The sequence below is a fragment of the Diadema setosum genome, chromosome 6 (assembly GCF_964275005.1).
Source record: "Diadema setosum chromosome 6, eeDiaSeto1, whole genome shotgun sequence".
In the NCBI taxonomy this organism is placed as follows: domain Eukaryota; kingdom Metazoa; phylum Echinodermata; class Echinoidea; order Diadematoida; family Diadematidae; genus Diadema; species Diadema setosum.
The window spans coordinates 40,182,017-40,202,565 of NC_092690.1; the positions used below are offsets into that span (position 1 = coordinate 40,182,017).

At 37.0% G+C, this 20,549-nt stretch overlaps 1 protein-coding gene across 1 annotated transcript in view; it reads left to right on the forward strand.

Moving 5' to 3' along the window:
• The first annotated feature begins 7,767 nt into the window (after nucleotides 1–7,767).
• Nucleotides 7,768–20,549, forward strand: part of LOC140229794 (limbic system-associated membrane protein-like) — a 32,875-nt gene continuing 20,093 nt past the window's right edge. Inside the window, exon 1 of the mRNA XM_072310029.1 lies at nucleotides 7,768–7,855. Coding sequence (XP_072166130.1) covers nucleotides 7,768–7,855 — 88 coding nt within the window. The remainder of the gene's footprint in view (nucleotides 7,856–20,549) is intronic.

The following is a 20,549-nucleotide window of genomic DNA, read 5'->3' on the forward strand; positions in this document are numbered from 1 at the left end:
AGTGGAAACGCTTTGACCTTAGAAACCCGTAAAAGCAGCACAAATAGTATTACGACAGGAATTGCACACACGCTCATATTGACGTAGGTTTCCGTTTTTTGTTAACTTTCAATAATAACGTTATTTAGATTATAAGATCAAAGCAGGGTTTACGGTGTGTTGTGCTTGAAAGTCGATTGTCAAATTCGATGAGGTCACCAACGCGAGGTGAGTGATGAGTTATGCAACATGAAGTGTTACGTAACATTAATTTTGGCGTCTGAGACACCGTTGAAGGGAACATAAATTAGCAACTAAGGAAGGACAAAGTGCATGAACCTTGTACATTACAAATCCTCAATTCCCAGGTCTCAATAAAAGGAATTCACTCCTTATATTATGTATGTGAACTTAGTAAATGCAGAAAAATTGGTTAAACATATCAGTTAAGTCTTAGGAAAATCGAACAATCCTTTCAAGTGTGAATTCTGTTGAATTTCATGTATCATCATCGATGGATAAGAAAGTTGCAACAGTTCAAGGCGTTATTTCACTGGAAAAATTATAGAAAATGTTAAGAGAATTCCATATAATTATTTTCACTTATCTATAGGTGTTACTTTACTGGAACAATTATAGTAAATTTCGAGAGAATTTCATATAATCATTTTCACTTATCTATAGGTGTTACTTTACTGGAACAATTATAGAAAATTTCAAGAGAATTCCATATATTTTTTTTTCACTTATCTACAGATGAGTGAAAATAATTATGTGGAATTCTCTCGACATTTTCTATAATTGTCAGCTCGATGAAAGCGCACTTGACTCTCCTCTTTTTAATGATTACACAAGGAATGATATCACGTTATATAACATATGTCATGTCAGTAACAAGTCGGGTTAATGTGTACATTAATTCCATGCAAAAGTAAGTGAGCTCCCTCGTGGAGACTTAATGAGCTCCTTTGTGAAGATAATATTATGAGCTCCCTCGTGGAGACAATATGAGCTCCCTCGTGGAGACTTGGTATATATTTAATATTCTTGTTTATATCTCTATAAGATTTATAATGTTTGTTTTATGTTAAGTGCTGTCTGGGGCAAATTATTTGTATAGGGCCCCATTTTCTCTCTCTCTCCTTTCGTTCTTTAAAACAACAACAACAAAAGTAAGTCTTGTGAATTTCTTTTAGTGTAAAATGAGAAACGGGTTTACGTATTATACGCACATCAGGATGGCGTCTCTTTTACTTCGCATTGTAATCGTTAGCACAATTCATCTATTCAATTCCCAAAGTGGATTAGATTGAAATGATACATTTGCATGGAGCTTACAATAATCATCATTTTGTCGGCCCTTTGTCTGATGTGGCAGGCTTCTCTACAGTGTTTTGTGTATGTGTTTTTTTTTTTATATCTTATCACTTAAAGGCATTATTTACCATTTGTAGATGGAACACAAGCCCATCTTTAGTGCTTCACAATAGTTCTAAAGTGATTTAGGGATAGAAACATCCAATGTAAACATGATAATCAGTGTAATCAATGTTAAGTATTGTTAAATATAGAATATGTGAACAATAGTTGAAACAAAATTGTTTAAAGAATAAACAGTCTACAGTTATAATTTATTGAGAAAAATAGTGATATCTCTTTATATTCTAGGATTCTATTGTGACATTTTTATATGGTAGGATGTTTTGTGATACAAATGACCTACATTATATGCATCAAATGTGATAACTCGAACATTTTTAAAATCACTGCTCCCAATGGTAAACAATAGGCCTACCTTTAACAGTGACTACAGTATTTGCTGAGTGCATCTCTGATATAAAATTTTACTTCTTTTGTTAAATTCCAGTGTAATAAAGCGTATTGTTCATGTAATTTCTCCATTGCTGGCTACAGGAGTCTATGGTACCCCCACAATAAATAAATAAAATAAATAAACAATACAATTGCACAAACGTTTTGACGGAAACTTGTAAAATTCTTTCTAGAATCTGGGTTACCTTCAGAAATCCCCTTGAAAGTAGAGCGGCAAACGATAAGGTTCACTGTCATCAAATACAAATTGATGAATTTCTAAATATTATCATTGAAAATGACTCGTCCTATGAGGCGTAGAAGCATTTCATGTCATACCAATTAGTACATTTCTGCACAAGTATTTTATTTTAGTAATATAATTGTGTGTTACCCGATGCTATACTTACATATTAAGTTATATGAGTTGAAATTAACATTGGATTAACATTCATTTCATCTTTACAGGGAAACAAAAAAAATACTTTATTGATTATACGCCCATGTTTCTAGACATTGAAGGACATTTCATATACAATTCATCTCTTGTTTCTCAGAGACCTTGGTATTATACTATTGTGCATTAAAAAAATACATTTATGCACCCTTTTGATTATTTCATTTTCAAAAGTTATATCATATGGCAATTAAGCAAGAGTATACTGGATAAAATCACATTTGAGGTGTGAATTTTCTTCAATTTGTCTCCCTCTAACAAATGAAATTTGTAAGATCGCAATTGGTGATCTGCAAATTAACAAACATGTCGGAAAAAGGAACCAGTGGGACTCGAAACTGCCATCTACTGCTTTCCGGGCAGCGACACTATAACCAGGCTATCCCTAGTTGCCGGTTGTTCCAAGTTCATCATATCACTACCAGGAATCTCTATAACACTTAACGTTAACTGTTGGCGACTTTCGTGCCGTGTTTGATAATCAACTTAATAGACAGTCTGTGAAACTTTGTTTGCAACATTGTTTTCTGTTGGCCATCGTATTAATAAAATATATAAAGACTAAAATATTGTTCTTACAAATGCCTTTTCTATGTTTAAGCGCCCCAAAGTTATTGTATCTTGTTTAAAGACAGTTTAATGTCAGTTTCTCTGACTGAGAAGGATAACCCTTGTAGATAAGACATGCGAGGTCAGATTGTCCATGTCCCAACGATAGTCGAATAACGACCCCTCGGGCAAGACAATAGCCACTGTAGTTGACCTACTTTGGGTTACGTTCGTGACGTCGGTCATAGATTATGGATGGGGTAGCCCCAATATCAAAGCGCAGTACTTTGTAGTGTGCATCGCGTTTTATCAGCTGCCGTCTCGGAGTGGGGTATGTTAAACACACCTACCGACATCATCTGTTATACCCTCCTTACTCCAAAGCTGATGAACTTTGAGTCATTCCCCGTGCCTTGGCCTCTCCCCTAGGTCTGTGAACACAGGTATCGTTCTTCTTCTTCTTCTTCTTCTTCTTCTTTCTTTCTTTCTTTCTTTTTCTTCTTCTTCTTCTTCTTCTTCTGGTTAAGTCTGCCTCCTTCAATAGGCTGAAGATTCTTGCAGACTGTGTTATTCACATTATAATACAGTTTATTTACAGATATTTACAAGCACATAACAAATTTGAAGAAAATGACTAGCCACTGTGATCAACCGTTGGTCGGTTACGGAATGTTCCCAGAGATGGCGCTGAAACAAACAGCTCCTTACAGTTCTTCGAAAGAACGAATGGCGATGCGATTCAGTTCTCGAGTATGATACCTGATAAGAATGTGGTTGCGTGGCTCTCGCCAACTGAGTAACCTGTTTGATACTATAGTCCTGTGCTGAAAGAGGAGAAAGATTATTGTGTATTTTGTACATCATGATTAGCCTGTCATTTTCTCTGCGCTGTTCCAGAGTGGTCCAATCAAGTTCTTGCAGCATTTTGGATACACTTGAGGTGTTATGGTAGCGATTCAAAGTGAACCTCGCAGCTCTTCTCTGGACCATTTCCACTTTGTGGATGAGGTTTTTGGAAGATCACAGAGGGTCGACTTTATCTAGTGAGATTTATCAGGCAGGACACTTAGAGTGAGGTGGTAAAGACGAAGAAACAGAAAAGGGGAGTGGAGGCAGATTGGTAGGAGGGAAGATCAAAGAAACAACGAGATGAGAAGAATAACGAAAAAAGGAGGCGAGGAAGTGAAGGATGAATAGAAAGATAAAAAGAAGAAGGGAAAGTGAAGACAGAGAGGAGAGGAGAAAGAGGAGCGAAGGAGAAAAAGAAAAAGGGAGGAAGAAAGAGGAGGAAAGGGGAGACAAAAAGAAGGACGAAATTGGAGGTGGTGGAGGAGGAGGAGGAGGAGGAGGAGGAGGCTGCCGGAGACTACTGAGGCTTAAAAAAAGAAAGAGGAACGGACATGTGCAAGAGGATGGGAGGACTATAAAAGGTTTAAAAATACAAGGCCGGGTAAACAAAATCAAAACAATTTAAAAGGGATTTTACCTGATTAGGGATCGACGCACCTGTACAAGCGTTCTCTTGCATTAATTATGGATGTTTTGCGGACATTTCAGGATTGTATCTTTGAAGTTATTTAACCAGTGAAGACATGTTATATACACACACATTGACACAAAGACACACACAGACGCACACACACCCATATCATTCAAATACACAGTGATCCTTTCAAAAACTTAATCTAAATATACACTGAATACCACTTGTTTCAGAGAGTATTCAGAGAAATTGTAACTACTTTTTACGAAGTATTGAGAAACCAATGACAAAAAAAAAAATATTACCCATGAATGACCGTTTTAATATCTTCCATGCGAATATACAAAGGGCAGGCAATCTTTCGTAGATATGAAGTAAGTATTTGTGATGTACATACATTCTTAAACTCCTTTCTATAACTGCAGTATCATTAGTTCCTCTCCGATTTGATGAAGTGAAATAGATGCCTGTGAGTATCCACGAACTTTTATCGATGGTCATTTGTAAATAATGCATACAAAATATGACAAATACGCGAGAAGTCTATAACGTTAGTTACTGTTTGTAAAGTGAAAACGATAGACAGGATAAACGTGAACAGCCTTGATCTTCTTAAGTCTGTGTTTTATCTCTATTTGTATGAGTTTTTACCTTTGCCTTTATGTCTGAAAACCTCTCTCTGTTCGTCTGTGTTTCTCTGTTTTTCGAAATTTAACTGTGGTTTCTCTGTCTATTTGTCTCTCTCGGTGCCTTTGTCTACAAAATTGTCTTTCTTTCTGTTTGTCTGTCTGTCCGTGTCTTTGTTTGTCGCAACTTCCTTCTGTTTGAAGTGTTAACACTACGGTCCCTGGCCTTTTTTACATTTCCCGACAGGTTTAAGGTTACGCTTCGCATTGATGTCATTCGGTGTTGCTCTTATCAATTCGCAATGAGCGAACACAATCCTTGTGAAGGATGAAAGAACTGACGAGGGACAGTGTTCTTCTCGTAAACAGCTACACCTTATTGCTTTGTAGATGAAGGATCAATCCTTTTGACATGCAAGAAAGGGAAGTAACAATACAAAGTGAAAATTGATACTTTGTAGCTCTCGCAGTTTCAAGGAAAGTTATGTCCTATGAGCGAAGTGATAGAATTAAATATTGATGTAGATTTTACTTATCCTATCATGTCTGCATCTTTCGTCTTCAAGTAATCCTTCCCTTTAGAATATCAAGTTAGTTTGTGTTTCTTGGTAATTTATCCCTCCCGGTCCCCGGATTGTCAAACTAAGATGGCGTTCGAATGATCTGATTAATTGCTTCCTTACAATTCAGAAGTAATGATTAAGATGAATGCAGTATTTCAACCTGTTGTAAAACAATTGTCCCACATTATACATTGTCAAGACGTAATATTGTAGATGTAATGGGAGAATCATGGATTATGGAGGAGGCATACCAGTGGCCATAGCGATATTTCTGATTCTGTATTTTGTTTTTCAACTAATCTTACATCAATAGTCACTCTTTCCAATCAGAATCGAGTTGTTTTTATTACCAATTGATTGCTATTCATCGACGTAAATAGGCACTGATTATTCAGTATTTTTAGAAATAGCAAGGATACACACACGGACTGATTTCGAAGCCAGAATTCATTAATATGAATAAATACGCTATACCCGCTGCTATAAGGGTTTAGAACCAACACCGCCTGTCGGGCGGCGAAGCTCGGTACTCGGTAGTCTTGTGGATACGGTCAGCAGATTGCTGCTTTGCGTCCAATATGAGCATGCATGTCCATAATTCTTATTCTTATGTCATTTTACTATGTATACACAATTATCGCAATTCAGATACTATACTCAACTGCGAAGAATGGATGACTGAATAAACAATGAATTGAATTGAATTGAATAATGACTATTATACAAAAAACGCTGATTAATCGCTGCTTCTTAAGGTAAAAGGGCAATTTGTCAATTACTTGCAATCACTCACTTTAGTTTCTTTTGAGTCATGTGGCAATATGATGTATTTTCCACTTTCACCTGACTGACATAGATAAAATAAAAATGCATAAGAGCACTGTCACGACGTAACTAGGCCATGCATCTCTTTTGTAGAATGATATCTTGGTAGAGAAGAGTCAAGATTCAAATAAACAAAGAAATTATATACAATGCATAATGTACAGGATATTTGTAATACACATGTAATTGCAGAATGTGATTTAACAAAGTACATATGAAAATGAGTAGCAGATGAAAAAAACCCGCAATTATATCTTTGTTAATATATAAATAAAGCGTATAATACAAGTCAACTAAGGATGGAGATGGAAATGGAGGGTCCCACTAAGAGGCAAAGCTTGTACGATATGGGACCCTCAGAAAATACACAAGACAGCAATACAAAACAAAATAAAACGAACCGATATCAACTTACATGAAATCAAAATAATTGGGAAGGGAAAAAAGAAAAAAAAATCGATAGAGAACGTCACCATACCAGGATGTGTATTTTGAATTTCGCAGCAAAATAAAAATGTAAGAGGGTTCAAACGAGGTATAGACTGCATGACCGTATATGGTCCGCCCAGGTGCATTTATATACTTCAATCTTTTTTTAACGCATCAGTGAAATATGATTGTATAAGAGTTGACAACGCGCATGTAGTGCATAGTCAACCAGTTCTTGAGAAGAAATCTGTTGTTGCAGTAAAAAAAAGAAAAAAAGAAAAGAAACTGACAGTTTTTAACACCTAGTATTTGCAAACGTCACCAAGTCGATACAACTGGAAGATCGGGAGCGGCGGATAAATCGAGCAGTCAACCTCATTTGCATACGGGCCTGCGGACTGACTGTTATAATCCACTTTGTCTTAATTCACGATTGTGCAAGCAACGAAAGCTTTACTAACTGTCACGTGGTCCCACTGAGAAATCATGTTACACTGTTGTCTACTATGAACTTGTTTGTAGAGAAATACACAGTAGGGCCTAACTCCCAATACACGTATACCGTCAAAATACATCATTAAAAATCCAAACTTAAAAAGTTTGTGTTCCTCTCACACTGAGGACTGTAATTGCTGTCATTAATGTTCGGAACAATATTGTATTCTCCATTTGGTGTATGTTTGTTTTTGATTGCCATTTTCTTCTTTGTTGGCATGTTTGATCATGTATATAGATGTATATATCTATCTTCAGTTTTGAAATGTCATGAGCAGTGAAAGGTAGACCTGTGCGCTTTACAAGTAGCCACTATTATTATTATTGTTATTGTTATTATCATTATTATTATTGTTATTATCATTATTGTTATCATTGTTATTATCTTGATTTTTTTCTGGTATTAAATAATGGGGTTTTCCTTCACGTATAATACGTTTCCTGGTCACACTTCAAACGATGCACTAGATTTAGTCGTTCAGAATTATACCTCACATTTTAATATGTGATATCTGGCATAACCTGTCATTAAATTGAATATTCACAGAAATGGCGCCACCAATCGTCCAGTGTTCTCTCGCCTGGTGTCTCCTTCTAGTGTGTTTGCTCTACCAGTGGTCCACGGCGGATGGAAATTGTAAGTACTGGTGTCACACTGCATAGTTTATTATATACTAGGCAATCTACTGGGAAAGGAAACAGAACGACTGGGTGTAAGCAAAACGGCCCACGGCGGGCTTTCCGACGATGCGTCTATAAAGTTTTCATGTTTCATTTCATTTCATTTCATTTCATTTCATTTCATTTCATTTCATTTCATTTCATTTCATTTCATTTCATTTCATTTCATTTCATTTCATTTCATGTCATTTCATTTATTTTCACTTAAAAAACATGCATACATAAAAGTGTAACATAAGTATATTGAAAGTATAACATGATAATGTGACAAAACAAACGAGCAAAACAACCAAAGATATCGCTAGTGAAAGGGTTAATGAGAAGGCAATGGGCCTTATTTAAAACTACCTCAGGGAAAGTAAATAAAATACTGTTGACTGATGTAAATTCTTCTCATTCGCCCAATCGAAGTACAGGATCATCAGTTGAATAAAAAATGGAAAACAAGCTCACTGTTGCGACGTTTCGAAATACAGTGTCTTTTCTCACCTTTCTATAAAGTATAACTGACAAAAAAAGGCCGGCACACGCACGTACACTCACACTCATAACAAAACCATATACAAACACATTAACAATACAAACAAACACACCCTTATCATGCTAATCTGTTAGTCAGAATGATATTGATTACTTCCAGTATACCTTTCAAGTAAAATCTGCTTGAAAGCTTTCTTAAAACTTTTACTGTCTCCTTACATTTCATATCAGAGTGTATAGAATTCGAGACTTGAATTCCATGTGAATTGTATTTGAAGAAACATTGGAATACATTTGGAAAACTACCAACTATGACAAAAATAGTAATAGTATACACTGAAGTAGTTATATTGATTACTTTCGTAATGGTGAAAAGCGCTTAGTCATCACTTCCAAGAAACCAAATTTATGTGACTTGGTTTTTCTATCTTTTTGTGGTAATATTTGTCGTTTATCATGATTATTTCATGATGTAAAATAGGATTTTTTTTTCTCTCTCCAACTCTTTATATCTGTCGTATGCGATAGGTAAAGCCACAATGCCACAATTCAGAAGCGTATCTGAAAACAAGACAGCCACTGAAGGGCGTTCGGTAACTTTTCCTTGCATTCTCGCCGGCAACACAGACAACTGTAACGTATTTTGGCACCATAAGAAATCAAGTGATCCAGGTGAGAGCACGCGTGCTTCTTAACGCCACCTTCCTAATTATTTAGTAGTCTTCATTCAGACTCATTCTGGGCCCTTTAACCGTCTTACTTGGGAGGTAGAGAAGAATATCATGGCATAAAAACATATTGATTTAGAATGTTATAGTTTATACATGATAAGACGTTTATCGTTGGCACTAACCAGAAAACGATGTGGGATTTTCTTTAACTCTTCATGTGCCATGGTGGAAACCCCCTGTGTGTCACATTATTTTGAGACGCTAACGTAGTAATGCTTTGAGATGTCGCTCTGTTTTTCAAGTCTATGTTATTTCTATAGATTTCTGTTGAGCTGGACAAATAGTGAGTAAAGTTTTGGAGAAAATGTCAAGCTTTGCTTTGATGTATTGTTGTATGACAAATCTATGACTGTTTTTCTTTCACATGACCAGTAATTACATTAGTGTAAAGGCATGGCGTTTTCACACAAAACATTGACAGAAACTTACAATTTACGTGCATATCCAGAAGAGAACACCGCTGTTAGACAATCACTGATGTAAAATGCAAGTTATTAAAGTGAGAGGAGCGGGAGAGCGATAAACGCTTTCATTGTATCGCGGCATTTGGCGATTTATCGATCGGATTGGGCGGGTTTGTGTGTTTGAGCAGCATATGCGAAGTTGGCACACCGTCGACCGAGTCGGGCGTGCGAACGTAGCACATAAAGAGTTAAGGTACCAGTAAAAATTAGGACGAAAACATCAAGTTCAAGTTTGCGTATAGCTGCCGTACAAGGTTTTTTTTTTCAGGAAGGTATTGTGCTAATGAGATTTTTTAAGAACATAATTTATGATAAATGTAAATACTTTTTTGTGACGTACATAAATCATCAGTAAATAAATTATTTGATGAATTGTTCATTTAATACTATTTTTACCATTAGTATGTCTTATTGATAACTATCTAACAGTTACATCTTACTAAACCGACGAGTCATGGTAGTACTATCTCTTACATGTTCTTGCTTCGTTCGTTCTTTATAGGAGCCAACACTTTAATACTCCTGGGGAATGAAGTCAGGGGTGGCGACGCCCGCTATACGGCGGAAGTCAACCTAGCCATGAATCCTCCGAGTTCGAACATTACGATTGAATCTCTCAGACGGGGAGACACAGGCACGTTTGTATGCGAAGTGAAAAGAACAGAGGATGCGTGCACTGTTTCTATGCAGTTTCAACTCGTCGTAGAGTGTGAGTACTAGTATTCTCAACCCATTCATGACGTAACAATCACCCATCCTGCCTGTAGCGTCACCTGCCTTATTGTGAAGCGGGCATACATATAGATGAATCCGACTTCAGAGCACTGTACAGTAGGTCTAACTTCTGGCGGTCATGACTTGGTGGCTTCCAAAGAAGAACAAAAGTACTTTTAATGGGTTATGCAATGAGCAGGACCCTTGTGTTGCTATGTCAGTGCATAAATTATCTTTTGTTAGGCATTCCTTAACCCCCACAGTTAGAAATTACCATAAAAAAGCAGTACCCAGTACCCAAACCCAATTGGTCTATACCTGACTGCGAGCGACCTGTCGCATACCAATCTCATACTATCACGTCTGTAGGTCTAGATGGGACAGTGACATTTTATTGCCCAAACAAAAAAAAAATGAATGCGAATGTGGCGGAAATTTTTTACAATAACATTGTCGTTTTAGCCCAGTGAAATGACTTATTACTTTTATCAACCTTTTGCACCGATGTGTTCAATGCAAAAGAAATGAGATATTTAAAATTCTGTTCAGTTTTAGCTCACCTGAGCCAAACATACAATGTAAGGTATCGATAAAGAAAAATAAGGAAGTTATGACATATCTCTTTAACATGTCCATGGACTAGTTTTAACACTATACAATGTTTGTCACAGCTCTGTGACTTTTCATCTTGTTTTGCCTCCCCTCTCTCTCTCTCTCTCTCTCTCTCTCATGTCTATTTTCCTAATTTCTGTTAGTTTCTTCCTTCAATGTGCAAAGAGACATTAATCTATTTTTGTGATATGCGCTATACATATACGGTTTATTATTATTATCATTTTGAAGTTTTGCTAATTTCTGCAAAACATTTCTTGTACAGTGGATATGAATATGCAAATGAGTGAGCTAACCCTTTCATACTCTCACAATTTTCGTGTACCCAAAAAAAAATGACGAAAATTCAATATTTCTGTCATTGAAGTTTGAAATATGATGTTATTCCTGGTTGAATAACTTCAGAATAGTGAGCAGTCGGATATATGAGGATTTGAGCATCAGGCATAATTGCTTTTGAATGAAAAACTGGAAATTTCAAAATTTTATGTACAAACTATAATGGTAAGTTGCGAGGGGATGACATGCTCACTTTGCCATTTTCATATTCATATTGACTGTTCAAGAAATGTTTCCCCAAAATAGCGAAACTTCCAAATGTCATAATTCCTTATTTGTCGTCTGATTTAGAACAAAATTATACCGTTGAACTCGTAACATTTTACTCTTTCTTATCAGACTAACTTATGTTTGGACTGGATTTCCCCTTTAAGGCATACTCTGCAAGCGTGACATCGCGTGGAATGTGCACTTGCTAGGATAAAGTGAGCGCAAGACCCTTGGTCTTTTTTTTTTTCATGATATATGATAGCGACTATTTTTTGCACTCTGTTTTGTCAGAATAATGCATGCCCTTGTGATCGGCATAATTATCAGTCTATACAGCAGCAGCACAACCACCACGAGCACAGCATGATGGAAAGAACGTGCTCCAATTTTGAATGGGGAGGGGTGGGAGGGGGTAATTATTAACTTCATTATATTACCAACTTTCTATTTCAATTGAGCATCAAATATAGATGAAGACACACAAGGAGATTATCCATTTGTCTGAGCGGCATGCTTTCCACGCCATAGATTCGAGGAAGGAGGCAAGTCTTCTCGCTCGGGCCGCTACCGATGACATGAATTAATTTTGCCACAGTTTGAATAATAGATTTTCCATCTTCCAGTCTGTACGCTCCAGCAAACAGTTTGTACATTAATTTGCCGATTAGTCCCGCAGACGATAACAGGGTGCGCGAGAAAAAGAGAAAGGAGAGGTTTACAAAATTTGTGGCCTTTTGCAAAGGCAGCTCGCTCTAATTTCAGCACACGCACATAGAGAGCAATGGACTCTCTCACACAGCGCGCAACCGGCGAGCTCTGTGTGCGCGCGAGTCCACCGCCCGCCGTATGCGAGTCCATTGCGAGCCGCCTTCGCAAAAGGCTACTTTGGGCTAACTTGACTGTATACGAGATGCGTGTTACGGTCTTACAGTGTAACTCGGTCTTAAAGGGATTGTACAGTACTGGTTGAGGTGGTGATTCATGTTTTGAACATTCCTAAGTGAGATAATGAAAAGCCTCTTATGAAATATGAAAGAGCATGTAATTTTAAGAAGGATTCAACGTTTATTTGATGAAAATTGGTTTTCAAATGACTGAGATATCCAAAAAAGTGCTAATGATAAAAGGCGACATGCCACAACTTTATTAGGATCTCTTAGTTTTACCTTGTTTTTTGATATCTCAGCCATTTCAAAACCGATTTTCATCGAATAAACTTTTGATACCCCTTAGAACTGCATGCTCTTTGACATCTCATAGATTGGTTTCTGAATATCTCGCAAAATGTTAAAAGCTAAATCCTCACCTCGACAAGAACTGTACACACCCTTTAAAGTATAACTCGATGCCTAGGCTCCTGAAAATGTGTCAGAGCGATGCGGATGCGGTCGCGTGCATCGCGTCGCGCACACATTTCATAGTCCAATGTGTTGGCATACGTACCGCGACGGTAAATAATCTCACCGAAAAAAAAAAATAATAAAAAAGAAGTAAAGGGGAAAATCGATATGTCAATAATGATTACAAACACACACACACACACACACACACACACACACACACACACACCACACACAGGAAGATACAGTTAGAAAGAAAGGAAATGAATAAGGCAAGAAAAAGAGAGAAAAATTATGCAGGGCGTGGGCCTATCTGAAAACGTTTAAAAAGAGTAGTTTTCATTATCAGGTGCATTCAATTGTTTCAATTCAATTTAGTTTGAAAAGGTGAAACATATAAACATGTGTATTTCAATGTGACTTTTTGTTTCATTCACGGCGGTGAGTTGGCTCAGTCGGTAGCGCGTCTGCCTCACGATCACGCGGCCCGGGTTCGAACCCGAGTCTGGACTGAGCAATGTTGTGTGTAAGGTCCCGTGTATGAGAGAGTAACAAGTCATGCACGTAAAAGAACCCGCTTCATTCATTCATCGCAAAGAGCAGGGTGTTTAACCCGGTGAAGTGGTCCCACCTCACATTCAACTGGACCCCATGGAAGACCAGCTTAACATAGCTGAATATGGGCTATCCAGCCATCTTCACAGATGGAAAATGAACAAACAAACAAACAAACAAACAAACATTGTAAAAGTATCATATTTTTTACCCTATACAACTCGAGTTTGTTGTTCTTTAACACCCCTTTTCTGTCATGGTGATCATTAGAGGCCTACATGTACCAGTACCTGCAGACTCACTTCACCTTCCTGGATACAGTCATGACAGCACAAATTAGATATAGACGTATATCTCAAGAAGACAGAGGAAAAAAATATAAAATCATCTGAGGATCATAACCTTGACTACCAATAGAATTTGCCAACACACTAAGAATAAGGCGTCAACGGTCAGATAAGTTGTGGCCAAATTCTCTATCTTCGGACTGGGAGACTCAATTTAGCACATTGAAAAAAAAAAATTGTTGTCTAAATCTCTAACATAAATACGAAAATATCAAATGTTATGATGCTTACAAAACAATAACTGTGATGAAAGAAAATAAAGAAAGAACTAAAGCATAAACATGTCTGTTAAAGTGATTCCAGAACATGTTAAATTGGATGCCCAAAATGAATTGGAATGAACAGGCGAAGCATAACGAGATTGTATCATTGTAAATTGAGTGAAAGAATAGCGAAAAGGTGCTTGAGTTGAAAAAAAAAAGTGTTGATTAAAATGAGGGCGGTAATTCGAATGCTCCAAAATGAATTTGAATAAAGATCACAAAATTGAAATACCGAATATGTCATCTAGGCTTAATTTTGCTAAATTGAATGCAGCAATAAGGAATTAAACTGAAAGAGGCACGAAATTGACTGGGAAAACCTAGATATAAAGCGTTTGAGGAGTTTTTGTGGGATAAAAGACTGAGATGTGGTGAAATGAAAACTAGTTCAGAACATGATGTCACTTTATGAAGGGGCCTGAAATAAATAAGAAATCAAGTACAGAAGAAAGTCAAATGTTTAAGTTTCCAACATTGGGTCTGGTCTTATTCATTCTTAAAATTATCAAAAACTGTTGATAACAGGTAGGCGTGCTGAGAATGTTATGATGATTTTTTTTTTCTCTTAAGTCGAAACTTTAAGTGTTCAGCAAGAACGTGTATAGTTCTGCGTATATAGAAACAGGGAGGTGAGAGAAAATAAAGTATAAACTTAGAAATACAAATTTCTAATCGCTTATGGACACTTTTTTATATCAAGCGATTGATTAAACTTAGAAATACAAATTTCTAATCGCTTATGGGCACTTTTTTTATATCAAGCGATTGATATAATTTTGCGGGGTCTTATTGTGAGAAGGACCCCGTGTGGAGCCGGGAAATTTATAAACATTCAATTTTTGACGGGAAATGTACAAACGCTGCCAGGGAATGTTGTTTTGTTCAAATCATCGGTATTACCGATGGTACAATAACGATGAACTGGATGTCTATGAAAACTGCCCATGAATCTTTACCATTTTCATTTTCTTCAAAACCCCCAAACAGATTTTCACCAAACTTGGCAGATAACATCTTTAATTTGATGAGATCTTACACTTATATTCATTTGAATGAGCTACCCCTCCCCCAACCTTCTTGGGCGGAGGGGGGAGGGGTTGTTGAAGCCTCAGAGTTCTTAAGCTCTGGATTTTCTCTTTATCTTCTTGATTAGAACTGAAAAATATGATAGAGCTAAGTGCTATGAAGACATTAATGACTGAAGTTTCATGTTTGATTATGGCGGTATCTAGGCGTGCCCTGATAGGGGGAGGGGGACGGGGAGGGGGAGGAATTTTCGCATTTTCAGCCGCTTTTTGAAAATCATCATCTCTCTCTGCATGCCTGGACGTGGTTGATATTGATACTCAAATAGCGATGAAAACAGGAACAAACACCACAATAACAATACTCTGCAATTCATTCTCGAATCTTTCAAAGTGCAATTTTTATAGCGAGCGAGTAAACGACAAAAGAACTGGCTGATAACGTACTCAAAACCACGGGTGGTGAGTGAGCAGACGACAGAAACAACGGGCTCATAATGTATCCACAACCACAGGTGGAGCTCGATATGCGACTGACACATTTTCAGAAGCCTAGGCATCGAGTTACACTTTAAGACCAAGTTACACTTTCAGACCGTAACAGACGCGTCTTCCATTACGACTTACCTTTATTTTCCACATCGAAGAGATCACAAAGTAATCACAACTACATTTTGATTCATATTCCCTGCTGTAACATGTTGTTGACGGTCATGTTTTCTTGTGTCTATTTATACAAGGGGTGAATAGATTCCACATATTACTGACATAATTATGTCGAGGTTAATATCATTTTGATACCCGTCCCCGTCTTCTGACATAAAATAGTCAGTGCTCTTTCGTTATAATACTTATGCTACTAATGCTCGAAAATGAAAATGGAAATGAGTCGAAATGTTATTTCAAATTTCTTTATGTCGCTGCAGTACTCACTTGAATTGCTGTAATATTCTTTATAATATAGAGTAATGACATCACATTGATTTAGCAAAATTTTACACATTCATAACCATTGAACGGATTGTTTGGTTTACGAGAAACTTCACTGATAATAGCCATGTGAAGTCGGAAGGAACGGTAGGCGTAGCTATAGATTTCAACAGGTTTTAATGGCCGCCAAGCTTTCGGTCCTTCATTTGGACCTTCATCGGGGCTACGTTAACTGACAAGAAAAATCAAGTGACTCCTTGCAGCATTACTCTGATTAAAACATCACGTGTGAGATCTACAGCTACAATGTGTGTGGAATACACTTGAAATCATGCACTTGAGGTGACTTTGGAAAAAACAACAACAAATTGGTTATATCTAAATATCACACAGTAACAACGTATCAACATAACATATCACTTACGTCGCCTGTTATAGAAAACACATAGACATACAGCACTTGTATTATCATTCAGAACAGCCTAGCTATGCAATATCTTGATACAACTTGGTCTGTCATCGGCAAACAAAGAAAAAAAAATACACGATATATACATATTTCATTATTTGCCTTCAGTTGATGTAGATGCTTGGCTTGGGTGTTCGGGGTGCTGGGTGGTGGGTTGTGTATAATTATGCAGACGTACAGAAGGATACAGATAGGTAGATAGAGAGATAAAGAGAGAGACATATGGAATATATACGTATTTATATAGCATAACTAGAGAGAGAGAGAGAGAGAGAGAGAGAGCGAAGGCAGAAGAAAGAGAGAGAGAGAGAGGGTGAAAGATATTGACAGCAGGCTGACAATCATTATTTCTGTCACACCGATTAACGATCTTAACAAACTAGGGAGGAATGTAATTTACAGCGGAGACAGATCTACGTAATTAGACAATGGGGAGATCAAAATGAACGGATAATCGCAGTGATTACTGAGAAAAGACTATTATTCTGAGAAGTTAAAACTGATGCACCTTACCAAATTTTGCTCGGCGTCAGCCGTCATCACGTGGCCATTTTTCCGCGCTTTACCAATGATGCAGATGAGACTGTGATGATGTGTATTCTACTGTCGCTATTACACCAAGCTCCTGGAATCAAACGTCCCATGAACATTAACCGCTAAAAAGGACACTGCTATTTCCAGTGAAGTTTCTCTGCTTAGAATGCAGATCATTTTTTTTTTCGTCGAGCAAAGGATAGGTCGTGTCCCCTCACGACACTTGTCTGTTCATGACTTGTTTTTGCCGGCTTGGTGTCACGATACCTGTCAATATCTCTAAAAGGTCCTCTTTACCTTTGGGAGCAGTGATTAAAATAATGTTCAGGACATCACTTTTGATGCATATGTGTAGGTCAGCTGTATAACAAAACATCCTACCATATACATTTTTTTTTGGGAATAAAGCCTAAAATATAAGGAGATATCACTATTTTTCTTATTAAACCATAACTGTAGACTGTTAAGTCTGGAAACATTTTTATCATAACTATTGTTCACATTTTGTATATTTAACAATACTTCTGAAATAATACTTATTAAAAATACAATATGAAACACTAATGCTGGGGTTTTGTTTCATCTACAAATGGTAAATTATGCCTTTAATTGAAACATGTTATGCTAAATCCATCTGAGCAATGATGTCAACTAGAAGCTTCTTCGTCTATTTCCACACCTTATACATCCCAATAAACCCCCCCCCCCCCCTCAAGATAGCATCGTAGAATCAGGAAAAAAAAAAAGCATTGACTCTGTAAGATGTGATCTACACATTTAAGCACATTCATTGTGCTCAGTACGAAAATTTACGGAATGTACGGTTGCACTGACAGAGAGGGAATTAAGTTTTAATTGACTGGCAGCAAAAATTAGGCCACCACTGCTCTGAAACTATAGAAACCATTCTGCGAAATCCATCAATCTGACTTGAAGATGTTCGTCGCCCTGGGATGAGTTGGTGTTTGATCTTCAAGCCATACACCATCTGTGAATGCATTATCAAGTAGTGTAAGATTGAATATGAATATGAATATATATATATATATATATATATATATATATATATATATATATATATATATATATTTATATATATATATATATATATTTATATATATATTAAATATCAAGGACTGTCACATCTGTCTTCCTTGTTTTTAACAACCGTTTCCTACACACTATTTTCAACGTCAGTGAGCAACAAGTAGTTTTTAGAGTTTTATCGCCCCTTAACGTGAGCTTTGCTACATTGGCTTTGTTTTATCAGGATATGTTTATGAGGTGTATTTTGGTTTTCTAGGTACGAATACTGCTGAGAAGCAAATAGTACAGCTATCGTGTTTTGTCTTTGATGAGAATTCATTTTCTGCATGTTAATGCGGTTCAGCTGCTATAAAAATGAATTCACGTGTATGTAAAATGAATCTAAGAAGAAGGAGAAGAATATATTGCCAACTGTGCATAGAGAATATATTTATAAACTGTTGACATAAATGAGAACAACAATTGGAGTGATGCAACTCAAGACGTACTGCATGTACTGTGCTTATTGATTGTTTCATACATTGTGCTATTTATTGTATAAACCTAATGTGATGTACGTTTATGCCTATATCAATCTATTACAATTCGGCGTGTACGCACAAGTGTACGCACGCAGCGCAAAGGTGGTGCGCGCACGAAATGCGACATGATTTTTGTATGATTATCTCTCTCTCCCTCTCTCTTTCTCTCTCCTCATAATTAAGCGCGTGACGTGATCATTATGGCGTTTGACAAATATTAACATGGGTGACGTGGCGCCTCGACGTCGGTATTTCAGTATTCACGCATGTATGCACACACTGCCATCTACACACACGCACACCAACCCTTTCCCCCCCCCCCCAAAAAAAAGGCCAAACAAACAAACAAAACAAAACACATGCACTTTAATACCGAAAATAAGAGTGTCGTTTCTATCGCAGGTTTACGCTAGAATACTTCTGTTGACAAAGAATGTCACGTGTTGAATGTACTCGGATCACACTGAGCTTTCTCGTATATTATGTGTATGTGTGGTAATATTCAGCTTACATTAAAAGGTGGCTGTCTCCTCTTTTGCAGTTCTAGCCACGTACATAAATGTATTTTCAAACCATGCGGGCCAAGCGAAGTGTGAACTAATGTAGTTGGGTATTCAGGGGCCGCCACAAGCGTCGAAGTGACGCAATGCGCTGCTGTCCGTGTTGAATTTGAAGTATAATATATTCCAGTGCATTCAACTGCATTCTTTTTCTCAGAGGGAGTATTCTCGCTGAGGTAAACCTTGATAAACGGGTCATAAGATATGGATAAGGGAACACTCTACCCTTAAATAAGAAATATTGATGAAAAAATATAAATTTCACAGTTTGTTAAAAATCAGATTGCAATCAGAAAGTTGTGGTATTTCGCGGTTTTTCCGCCAAAGATTTTTTATTTCTTTGTACAGCTTGCTTCGTTGTTATGTATGTTAGCAATTGATGAGGTGACTAAAAAAAAAAAAAAAAGAGAGAGAGAGAGAGAGAGAGAGAGAGAGAGTTTTGAAATTATTTCAGTGACCGGTAGTTGCAAGAGCAACATATGATGAATCATTTGTAGCGATAGACATGATAATGTGCGGAAACAGCCTTTCATTAAAACATGCGTTCACAGTGTTCTATGACAGTAATGATCATAAAGTCTTGCCGAAGACTAACCCTCTCTGAGTAGCTACTATTTGTCGAACTTGTTTTGTCGACTTGGCTATGATGGTCACAATCGCTTAGGCCAATTTGACCCTGCATCTCAAAACCAACCAAAAGTCACCAGACTGGAATTCTTACTTAAGGGGATATTTTGAAAGAGCAGACCTTAAAGGACAAGTTCACCTTCATTAACATAAGGATTGAGAGAATGTAGCAATATTAGTAGAACACATCATTGAAAGTTTGAGGAAAATCGGACAATCCGTTCAAAAGTTATGAATTTATGAAGTTTTTGTGCAGTAACCGCTGGATGAGAAGACTACTGCAGTGTGTGAATAACTTAGATGTCACATGCGTACAACAATATAAGGAAAATATAAAGAGAATTTCACAAAATTTCATCTTTTGAAAAAAAGTACACATTCCCCCGACTCGTTACCGACAAATGTTATGGGTAATATTATTCCCCACTTGCCTGTAGAAAGAGGCAAGTCAAGTGCTCTTTTATTATGCGAAAAAAGTGAAAATATGTTGAATTTTCTTTTCATTTTCTTTATACGGTTGTACGCATATGGCTCATAAGCTGTAGTAGTCTCCTCATCCAGCGGTTCCAACACAAAAATTTTAAAAATTCATAACTTTTGCATCAATTGTCCAATTTTCCTCAAATTTTCACTGATGTGTTCTACTAACATTGTTGCATTCTCTCAATCCTTATGTTTATGAAGGTGAACTTGTCCTTTAATCTTTAAAATTATGTATTACTCAACACAAATTGACTTTCTTAAAAGAAAGGACTTACTCACTTAAAAGCAAAGGACTTCCTTGAAAGAAGGAACACACTTTGGAAAGTGTTTAAGGAGATATAAAGAGGCTTTGAAGTTAAGGGCTTATTCAAGCGCTTAACCGTGCCAAGCCGTTCTCTG